This window comes from Lucilia cuprina, chromosome 4 (genome assembly GCF_022045245.1).
Source record: "Lucilia cuprina isolate Lc7/37 chromosome 4, ASM2204524v1, whole genome shotgun sequence".
Classification (NCBI taxonomy): Eukaryota; Metazoa; Arthropoda; class Insecta; order Diptera; family Calliphoridae; genus Lucilia; species Lucilia cuprina.
This window is the reverse complement of record NC_060952.1, coordinates 17,245,631-17,257,966: the sequence shown is the minus strand read 5'-3', so window position 1 is coordinate 17,257,966 and position 12,336 is coordinate 17,245,631. Positions and strand designations below refer to the sequence as shown.

General features: G+C 25.0%; 1 protein-coding gene across 3 annotated transcripts in view; it reads left to right on the top strand.

Moving 5' to 3' along the window:
- The window catches only part of LOC111676085 (homeobox protein homothorax), a 145,239-nt gene that overhangs the window by 28,351 nt on the left and 104,552 nt on the right, over window positions 1-12,336 (top strand). For 2 of the 3 annotated variants that reach the window (XM_023436970.2, XM_046948171.1), the window contains exons 5-6: window positions 286-336; window positions 5,275-5,460. In XM_023436970.2, the coding sequence (XP_023292738.1) occupies window positions 286-336; window positions 5,275-5,460 (237 nt within the window). Of the gene's footprint in view, window positions 1-285; window positions 337-5,274; window positions 5,461-6,749; window positions 6,918-12,336 lie in introns of those variants that run through there. The other variant, XM_046948172.1, reaches the window with a different exon arrangement.

Sequence of the window (12,336 nt, the reverse complement as noted above, 5' to 3'; positions counted from 1 at the left end):
TTTCTCTATGATAAATAATAAAAATTTTTTATTTAAAATCCGGTTTTGTAGAATTAATTTTTTATTTTGGTTTTTGTTTTGATCATCATTCCCTTTTTACAAAAAAAAAAAAAAAGAAAAAAAATAATTTGTTTATTTTTCGTTCATATTACTTGTTTTAAACTATAGATTTAATGTTTTTTGTTGTTTACGGTTAGAGGTCAAGGTGTTTGTGTTGTATAGTAATTTAATTATTAAAAAAACATATATTTTTAATCAATCTTTTATGTTTATCTTTCATTACAGATGGTGCAAGCAATACAAGTACTTCGGTTTCACCTTTTAGAATTAGAAAAAGTGAGTATTAATCTAAATCATTAACTAAAATTATCATATTTGTAAGAAAAATGCCTTAAATTTAAAGAATATGTTATATTGCAACATGTTGCTGAAATGTGGTGTTAAAAAAATAAAAACATTTCTAAATATTAGAAAATTTAGCTAGTTATGTTGTTACATATGCAGATTTTATAAAGATTAATAACTACAGCAACATGTTGCCGCAACAATTTTATAAAACAAAAAGTTATGTTTAAATCGAATTGAAAACAGAAAAAAGTAATGTTTATAAATCGAATGAAATTTGAAATAAATTTATTTTAAACCACATTTAGTCAATATACAACTTTGCAACATATTGCTAAAACATGTTGATGTAGTTACTTTTGTTTAAATATTTTTATATTTATTTCTTTAAGAAACTCCCACATTAATAACTCTTTATTTAATTTAATAACTTCCCTAAGAGCTGTTTTTTTGTATAATTCATATTTAAATTAATTAAACTTATTAGCGGTCAAATTTGTGGACTCCAAATGGAGGTTAACTCCCCTGGCTTAAAAATTAATCTATGTTGAAAAACTCCACCAATTTATAACATTAAAAGCTACTTAAAATGTCTCTAATTTAAAAATTATAGTGTTGTTTGGTTCCCTTATTTGTTTATTCTTTTTTCAAGTCAAAATTATTATAATAAAAACAAAAACCAATTAATATACAAATTAACAGAATTTTGTGCACTGAAAAACTTCACGCTTAATAAATAAAGCTCTAACTTTCTTTGTTACACAAACAAACAAAAGCACACTCTGAATTAATAGTATTTTCAGACTACAACATCCCCCTTTTGTTTAAGCCATTGAGATTGGATTGTTGGAAAAAAAAGGAAATTAATTAAACAAATGTGAAGCAAAGCATGACCAAATGAAAGAACTACAATATTAAAAAAAATGAAAAACAAAAAGAAACTATTTTTAAAATAAAAATTTTCATTCCCAAATCTAAATAGATTTCCTTAATTTGTTTCATTTTAACTAATTTACTTAAATAAGTAATTATGTTAATTTTTTCTTAACTATTTCAAAATATAAATTTGAATACTTCTCAAAACCCACTTGCTAAGACTTACGACATCTCAGAATCAAGTTTCTTAATATGTAGTTTGAAAATTTGTATTTTTTTTGTTTTTATTTTAATAATTTTACATTTTTTTGTAATTATTTCTATATTTGTTTTGTGTGTTTAATAATCTTATCTATAAAAGGAAATCAAAAACAAATTTTTAGTGTTTTTAAGATTTTTATTTAAATTAGAAAAATAAATAAATTGTTTAAAAAAACTTGATTTTGTCTAGAGATTAAAAAACACACAAACAACATTATGTATAGAAAAAATAATGAAAATATAAATAAAAATATTTGTTTAAGCTTAAAATGCCAAGGGGAGAGTGGGAAATTTATTCAGAGCAAATTCCACATAATTAATAAAAAAAAAAATCAGAAAAATACATATAAATTTAAAAAAGTTAATGTTGTTCAATATTTAAGAAACATTTTTAGCAACATGTTGCTGTTATTTAAACTAAACATTTCATATGTTGCTAGAATTCTTTCACATTTGTAACTTTTGTTTCGTTTGCGTTTAAAATGCATCACTTGTTTCTTTGATTTCATAATTTCTTCATTAACTGTGGCATTTTGTAAATATTCCCCACTCTGTCATAATTTTTTCTTATTAACTTATCACGAACCAACAACTTCAAACCACAAATTATCATTGTACGACAATTCGATTTGAGATATTTTTTATTGTACATACTACTTTTTTGGTCTCTTTGCCTTTAACGAAATAGTTAACATACCACCCAAACACTGGCTGGTAATAAAAAGGAATTTCTTTAGTTGAATTATTTTCTTCAATTCTAGCAACTCCACTCCTCCTCCTTCTCATAATACTACTACTACTTCTTCATCTGATCACAAGTTAAAGGAATTGTTGTGTGTTGTGAGTTGTTTTTTACATACATAAATTTAACATTAAAGAAAAATGTGACTGACTGGCTGGCAGTCGGTCTGTCTGTCCATCTAACCGTCTGCTGGATTCTCTGGGTAAAAAAAGGCAATCGGCTAGTTGACCAGCCATCCAGGCAGTAAGTCTGTTTCCTTAGGAAAAAGCCAATCATTATACTGTACTGCAATGAAGTGCATTTTTATATACACAAATACTCACGTTTGTAATGTAACAGCAGACAATGACAATAACGAGTCATTCAGCCAGCCAAACAAACCAACTTACCATCCATCCATTCAAACAAACAAACAGCCATTCAGTCAGTCATTGAGTCAGTCAGCATTTTGCTCGCTTAACATGTCAAATTCAACACTTGACAAATTAATCAAAATTATCATTAACAATGCATCAACACACTGTTTCAAGCAGCAGCAATGATGATGACGATGATGCTCTTGCTGCTTCTGATGATGATGGTAGTGATGGTGCTGCTGATGTTGTTGTCGTATGCAATTGTAGCTGTTGTTGTTGCAGCACATGATGATAACAATGATTCCAATGGTTATGGGCTGCTTTTACTGGCCAGACATGTTTTGAACACACACACCAAACAATAAACGGGAAAAGCAAAAAAAAAAACGTCCTGGGCTTTTTAGAAAAATAATAACAATAACAACCATAAAGAAAACATAACAATTTATAAAATGCATAACAACTGCAAACTTCCAGCAAACGGCAGCAGCCCAGTAGTGAGAGAAAAAATAGCATTTAACAAACATGCTTTGAATTGTTAAAGAACTTCTTTTCGATCAATCAAATAGCACTGGACTTTGTCTTCTTAAAAAAAACGAACAACAACAAATCGTAAAATTAATAATTATTTAGTTTTATGAGAAAATTTTTACAAGGCTTTTGTTAGCACTTGTTTATAATGCCTGAAATTTTTCGAGTGTAAAATTTTTAACTTTCTCAAGTGTGTTTACTATTGATTTAACAATTTTCTATTTTTGTAAACATTTTTCTGTTGCTGTTAAGCAGAGTTTAAACTAAAAAGGCTAAAGGAAACTTTTGTTTTGGTTTTAACTTGCTGGCTTACTTTAGCCAAAACCAGTCTTATGTTGACTTTTTTTAGTTTAAAACTAAACAACAGTTAAGACCTCTATTCCAACTCCTGGCCACAGCAGCAACAGCAAAAAAAAAAACGGCAACCAGGCATGTGTTTTATTGTTTTTGTTTTGGTGACAATAACATTGACCGCAAACTTTTTGGTAAGACTCTCTCGCGACAGGCTTAAACATATATATATGTATATAATTTTTTGCTTGGCGGGATGACTGGTCAGTTAAATACAAAATACGAAAAAATTGTGTGGAGAAAAAATATTTTAAACCAGTTTGACAAGTTCAAAATGATACACACACAAAATATTTAACAGTGACACAAAAACAATTTTTTCAGCCTGCTTAAAGCCTGATAAAAAATAAAAAATACTGCTGTTTTTTTTTTCGTTTTCCTTTATTCATTATCAATTGAAAGCTTAAACTTTTTCTTCTTAATGTTATATGTTTGTGGTACCACCACAACTCTCTCAACTCCCCACATTATCTTGAAAATTTTATCAAAAACATTAAATCCAGAAACAGAAAACAACTGAACACACGTACAGCAAAAAAAATACAACTCTGCATTTAAAAGTTTAAGCATAAAACTTACACGAACGCAAGCAGAACACACTGTCCGCCAAAATAAAAAAACGCATTTTTTTATAAAAGCCATGACTGAGTGCCGGTATCTTGTGGGGACCAGCGGCTGGGAGCAGAGTGTAGTTGCATGATGTGTTTAGCCATGGTTACCATTGTTGGAATGATTCCTTCAGGCCAATATGCATATGAGTTGCAAAAATTTAAAATAAGACAAGAAACTGATGCATATTTATGCCAATTTTTATGTTACAGCCGGCCAAACAGCCAGAACCTCCAACCATTGTCAAATAACAAAAAATAACCGGCCGGCTTAATTTGCCTTAACCATATATATAAAAAAGGGTTTACTTTACTGGCCAAAACAATGCGCCATTTTTTACGCTAAAAAGAAAATAATGAAAAAAAATACAAATTCAAAAACCATACGCAAAAACTAATTTGCATGTCTATCATGAAGTTGATGGGTTTTTAAAAAACTACAGTAACAAAAAAATGTTAAACTAAATTTACATAAAATTATACTCGTGTAAAGTAAAGAATTCAAAGGAATATAAAGTTAATAAAGAGCTTTTTTAAGCTCAAACAAGAGTCAAGTTTTAGGCATTATTAAATTTAAAGCTGTTTTTATTTTGAGATTCAGCTTATTTTGTATGTTTTGCCACGATTTGAGCTTTTATAAGCTTAAATTTAAAAACTTTTCTTAATAATTATATTTTAAAACATATTCTATTTTTAAGGCATTTTTCTTTTTCAATTTAGTCTTAAATTATCAAGAGTTTTAAATAAAAATTTCTAGTTTAAGTTATTTTCATTAATATTTACCTTAAAACTAAAAGCTTTAAGTAAAAATGTGTATTTAAACATTAAACTGAAAAAGCTTTTACTTTTGAGATCAAAATTTCGGAAAATTTTTATTTACATTAGTAATTATTTTAAGCAGCCTTTTAATTTTTATTATTCTTAAAAAATAAATACAAATATATTCTATTTAATGTTTAAAAGCAATAAATTTAACTTTGCACCATTAAAAGAACCCTACACCACCAACATTATAATAATATATACAATTAATTAAAAATGCTATTAGAAATCTTTAAGAAAAAAACTAATCAAATCCCGTTCTTTTTTCTTCTTTTTTACTTTCCGCCCTGCACTTTTTTTGCAACAAAACAAAAAACAACTACTACAACTACCTACAACAAACAAAAAATGAAATTCGATTACGAAATGAAAACAAAAATAGGTACATGAATTATGCGATAATTTCTGTCATCGATATATATCATGTCTAAAGGGTAAAATGCCAATAGATTTAGTAATTGACGAACGGGACACCACCAAACCACCAGAATTGGGTTCAGCTAATGGTGAAGGAAGAAGTAATGCCGATTCAACATCACACACCGATGGAGCTAGTACACCAGACGTTGTGAGTACCCCCTTCGCGGGAGCACATGGTCCTATATTGGCGAGCTACAATGCGGTGGTGCACCCATGTTCGTAGTACGATAACGACCTTCTTGCAAAAACGAAGCGGGTGCTCACAATGCCCTGGGATTAAATAATTAAATAAATAATAAAAAAATAACAAAAAATCTAAAAAAAAATTAAACAAAAAACAAGTGTAAATTACCAAAAATTTTAAAAGAAATTATAAAAAAATCTAAAGCAAAAAGTAAGAAAAAAACCATAAAACCACGTTTTAAATTTATAAAAATCTATATACAAACAAAAGAAAGAAAAGATTGCAACACGTATAGCTTTTACCACTGACCAACATTAAACAGGCCACAAAAAGTTTTTTTCAAGTGATTTATTACTATTGAAGCTGTGTTTGTTTGTTCGTTTGTTTGCCACAAAATATACTTACACTCGAAACAAAAAGTGCGTAAAATACAAAACTATTTTCATTTATTTGTTTTTTAGTTATATGAAAATTTGAATTGGAATATTTTTATTTATTTTTGAAACAATTGAATTTGGTTTGAAAGGATAACAAAAGTGCAAAGTTTTTAATTTATTGCAGGTTTTACTTTTTGCCAAATTGTTTTTAAGATATAAATTAAATAAAATAACTATACGTGCTGCAATTTTTTTTGAAATTGTTTATAAAGAGAAAAATATTTTTATAAGGTGGTTAAATTTTATGATTTTTTTAAGAAAAACAAAAATATTTTTTCTGGTGAAATTGAAGGCAATAATTAAAAATATTTAAATATTAAATTAAATTGACAAACAAAAAGAAACAGCCATTTAATTATTAAACTTAAAATAAAAAAATATTTTTGTTTTTTTATATTTTATTATGATAAAAAAGAAACAATCATAATTATGTTAAAAAACCTAAACAAACAAAACAATTGTAAAAAGTACCGCAACTTTACAAAACAAAAAAGAAAAAAAAATTAACTTATAAACTTAAAATCAACTTCGTTTTTGCAAGAGGCCCATATAGCTCGCCAATATAGTATACTATTTATATATTTAAAACAAAATTTTTAACATTTTTATTTAGAAAAGAAAAAACTAACCTAACTAATATTTGAAATATTTACAATATGATTTTTACTAACTAACCACACTAATTTTATTTTTTTAAAACAGTTTTTAAAAAAAATTTTGATTTATTTTTTTTTTTTTTTTGAAAAAAAAAAGAAATGGTTATAAGTTTGTTGTTTTAACAAAATTTTGTTTGAATTTTTCCTAAATTAAAAAAAGGAACCACCACAGGCACAACAATTTAAACCGGTGGAACAAACTTATGCCAGTTACCGCATCAAAAATGAGGCTGACTTTTAGTTGCCTACACTTCTAATAGTTTATCAAACAAATACCTTACTTTAAAATACGTAACAAAAAAACACAAATACCAAGTATACGATTTTTCTAAAAAAACACACACACTTTATAAAAACGTCCTTTTTTCAAAAGTTTTTTCTTGTTTTTAAAGAGAAAAAAACTTGCCAAAACTTTTTTAATTATAATTTTTTTCTTATTTTTATAATTTAAAAATAAAAATACACTTACACACAAAAAACTTAAGTTCAAATAAAAAGTATACGAATATTCTTAAAAAAATAATATTAAACAAACAAAAACAAAAAACTAATAATTTATTATAAATATTTAACAAAACAAAATAAGAAAGAAAACAGAACGTGTAATATATTAACTAACAAACAAAAGTATTTATTAAAACTAAACGTTTTACATTTACAAAATGCAAATAATTGAAAACAAAAACAAAATCCTTATAAAAAAGTAGTATTTTTAACGCAAAACAAAAAGAAAAACTTAAACAATTTCCTTCTCAAACAAAGAAAACGATATACGTAATTAAATCTATTAATCGTTAAGATAAATAGAGACTTCCTTATTAAACTAAAACAAAACAAAAAACATAAATTGTTTTTAATTTAAAAAAAATTAAACCAAAACTCTTTACTTACTATAACTAAATAAATACTACTACCTACTACTATTTACTACTAAAGTACTTAAAACTAAAAACTAAAACTTAAACTAAAACAAAAAGGTTACTAAACTTTAAAACAAAACTCTATAAATATAGGTAATTTAACGAAAAAAAAGAAAAAAGCTTTCGATAAAGCTTTTTTGTTTAAGCTTTTTCTTTAAAACAAAAACTCTAGTTTATAGGCAAAAACGTTAAGGTAACAAAGAAAACAAAAACAAACAAAAAAAAAAAAAAAATACAATTTTGAAAAGCTATATGGGCAGGATAACAAAAACAAAATAATTAACAAAGTTTTAAAAGCTTTCCTTTTAAGTTGCTTAAACACTCTGCGTTTAGTTTTTGGTTTAAACAAATAGTTGTTGTACTTTATAATTAAAACCTAAAAATAATTTTAAAATTATTGTAAAACTCTTAAAAAACCCCTACCCCCTTTTTAAAGGGGGAAAAGTGTTTTAATACTTTTCCCCTTAAACACAAAAATTATACGATAAAAGCTTTGCTTTATTTTACTTTTAATTCGAGAAAACTTATTAAATAATATTATTATGTATACAACAAACAAAAAAATAATTTTAAATTAAAAAATCTTAATACTTCCTATAAATATTTTAATTATTATTTTTTTATCATTTTAATTTGTTCATTGTTGTCTTTATGTTATTTTATATATATATAAATATAAAAACTTAAAAAAAATCTTAAACAAAAAAAAAAAAAATTACAAAAATCCTGAAATACGTAATATTTTATTAGGTGATATTTTATACAATTTTTATTTTTTTATTTTTATTAAATACTTATACATATATAAATATTAAAGGTTTTTTATTATTATTTCCTTTAAACTTTAGTTTTTAGCAAAATTGTAATAAAACGCAATCAAAAAATCATTATTTCTTTTTTATAATTTTAATTAATCAAACCCCAAATCCCCTCTTACTAAAGTTATACGAAAAAAAAAAATACATTTTTAAATGTAATAATTTTAATTAATTTGTATGTATACTAAAACAAATAAAAACAAAATTATATATATATATTAAAAATACAAAAAAAATTAATATAATTAATATAAATTTATTATTAATCTATAAAAAAAGAAAAGAAAAAACTGAAAAAAGAAAGTTAGCCAATAATTAAAAATATATATATATATATATTAAAATAATATATTTCAAAAATAAAACAGAATTATAAAAAAGAAAAAAAATATCACAAGTTTTTGTTATTTTTTTTTAATGTACTATAAGTCTTAAGGAACGCCAGGATATATGGATTCATACAGGATTGTCTCTGGAAAGAACTTAAAAGGATTTCTTCAATGGATTGAAAATGGATGACAATACGTGGATATGTTTTAATAATGAAAATCTTAGCAGAAAATTAACTTTTTAAAATTTGTATGAAAATTTGTGTTTAAAAGCAAAAATCTTAAAGGAAAATTAAAATTAATTATACGAACAATGTCAGCAGTAATAACTTTTTAACAAATCCTTGATAATTTATGTAAAGTTTTAAAAATCAAAGATAAGTAGTCAGTCTGCAAATGTGTACTTTGATATATATTTAATATATTGTTTATTAATGGATAGGAAAGTTTGTACTTGGAACATCTAATTGATACCGTGAAATATATATCAAGTAACTGTTTTATCTTTAAATATATTATAGCTGTGATACGGGGTTGTCAGATCTTACAAAGTTGTCAGTACAGTTGTTGTTTAAAAAAGTTTAAAAATTCTTTTAACTTTTTTAAAATTTGTAAGAAAAAGCATTTCTAACAATGTTGTAAAATAAAAATTGTAAGTTGACACATTTGTTTGACATTTTCTGAACACTTTTCTTTCAATATTGTAAGATCTAACAATTGTGTATACAAAGCTATGTATGTACATTGATATTCAAGTAATTAAATGCCAATACATTACTAAATTATATGCAGGTTTTTTCTTAATATGTTTTAAGAAGTTTTTTTAATAAACTGACAAGCTACTGCTTTTTTAATTTTTTTTCATTAAAAGAATAACTATTGCTACGTATACACAGTTGTAAGGTCTTACAAGGTTGTCAGAAAATTTCTAATAACCATGTCAATTCACAATTTCTGTCTTGCAAAAGTGTCACAAATGCTTCTTCTGACAACGCTTTAAAACAAAAAATTTTAAGCTTAGATGTTTATTAGTCATTTTCTGAAAATTTTTCTGCCAAAGTTGTAAGATTTGACAATGGGTTATACGTAGCTAATGTTATATTTTATAAATTAACAATATTTCATAATAATTTTTGCTTTTAATCACTGAGAAATTTAACAATTTGTTTTTTTGAATGACATCTTGCCCATATAAAACTTTTCATAACTTTAACAAAATCCCAAGTCAAAAGACAATATATATGCTTAAAAAAAGTAAATTAAATATTTTTCTTATAAAAATTAGCTTGCTTAAATACTACAAAAAAACAACAACAAAAAATAATGTAAATAAACTATTTTTGCTATAAATTCAACAAATAAAATATTATAGTAACGTAAACATAAAAGATTAACAAATTATTTAAGATACAAAAGGATTTACAGCTACTACGTTAAGCAAAAACCAGACTACGTCAAGCAAAAGCAAACTACATCAAGCAAGAACCAGACTACGTCACGCAAAATTAAACTACATATTGTAAAACCAGTCTACGCAAAGTAAACTATAGCAAAAGAAATATTTTCAAGCGAAGTTTTCTTTTACTCATTTAACTACTGTATACAAAAGTATTTGAACTTGGTTTAAAAATTGTGTTTTTTTTATAAATTAAGAAACTTTTTTACAGATTTTTTTGTGTGTAACAGCAAAAAGTGACTTTCATATGGCTAAAAATATTTGAGTGTGTTAAATGGTTTAAAACTTTTTTTCAGATTTACAGGATTTAAAGATTTGCTAACATTCAACGTATGTTATTGTATTTATTATCATGTCATATTTTTGAGTGTATAGTTTGGATTTACGTACTTTATTTTTTGTACATAAATTTCCAAAAATGTAAATTTTACATATGTTTTAGATGACATCTTTTCGCGCCGCTTTAGTTGGTATTATTACTACATTGTATAAAGCTCATGTTACAAAAATAATATGAAACCAATTTTATATTATAAAATTCGGCACACTTTTGTTGTGTATACTATAGTTAAAAATGTTGAAAAATCTAACAAAATCATAAGCTGATTTAGGAAAAAATGAACAAATCTAACCGAGATCATATAACATTTGACTATATAGTTTCATATAACTGAAATTTGATTTTGACAATTCACACACACAGCAGCAGACGTTAACCAAATCTATTGTACATAATACAAACAGGACAGGGGGAGATGAAAAAATGAAATGAAATGAAAAAGCCAGCTTAGCTAGTCACGCCTATTGTGTGAAAAACTCAACAGACAAAAACGGGTGGTGTTGGTTTTATTTGTTAGATTTTCTTTTTTTTTATAATTTTATTATTTTTATATTTTCCAGCCATTGTTATTTGCCAAAAGTGTGACAAAACATACATGTTTTACAACATGCAACCATGCATTAAGGTTATACTGTGGGCCTCTTTTTTATTATTATTATAATATTCTTGTTGGTGTTTATTGTTGACTGCTTCATTTTTTTCTCATTCATTCAGTTAAAATGAGCAACAAAACTGATTTGTGATTTGCGTGTTTTGATATAAAAAAATTGTTTAAAGACAAAAAAAAAAAAAAACGGCAAAAATTTTAGGTTTTATATGAACACCCACATAGAAAGTTATAATTTTTGGAAAATAATTGTAGTGTAGGAGTTTGATTTTTATTATAGGAATTAAAAAAATGTCATAAATACTTTTGAGTTTAATTTAAAATTAAATATTTTGTTTAAGCTTTAAAACTGTTTCGTTTAAGATTTAAAAATGTTTTAAAAGCTTTTCATAACTATAGCTTTAATAATGCTTACCGTATAGTAACAGCTTTAAAGCTGTTTTAAAAGCTTTACAAATGTTTAGCTTAAATAAACTCTGAGCTTTAAAGCTCTCAAGATGTTTTTAATTTTTATCTTCTTATAGTTTTTTGTAACAAATTTTAAGAATTTAACAATTTTTAAAAAGGTATCACATTCTACGCTTATACCAAAGTGTTAGTTTAACAAAAATTTACAAAAAAAGTTTTCGAAAAAGAAACTGAAAATCAGCAACAAACTATAAAAATTTTAACATTTTATGCGCGTTCAAATACAACAAAACCTAAATTTAGCAAAAAAAAAAATACAAAAAGAAACCAGAGCATTATTTAAACTATAAGTTATAAAGAAATGTTTTCAAAACTCGACTGTGAATTAAACATATTTTAAGAACGTACTTGAAAACCATACCAAACTGCAATATTGAACACTTAAAAACAAACGGAAAAAATATATATCTACAAAAAGACAGACATTTAACCAGCCCGAGTTTTGATTGTATACCTTTAAAGAAGAAAAAAAATTTTGCTCTAAAAATGATGACATTTTTGTGGTTTTGGACTTGAAAGATAGCAACAATTTAAACAAACGTACGTTAAAAATATTTTTTTAAATATAAAAATTTTTGCAGACGCGACACTTCATACATAATAAAATCGTGAAATGTCTCAAATGTTGATTTCAATGTTTCAGTTTTTTTTTTAATTCTGTGATTTTGTGTTTTGTTGTTGGTGGACTGTTCTGTATAGATTTAAACTGAATTGTTATTGACAACAAACGAAATATTATTATTTTTGTACCATAATACCTATAAAAACGCAACAACACGTTTTAAAGGTTCTAAAATTTATAATAAAAA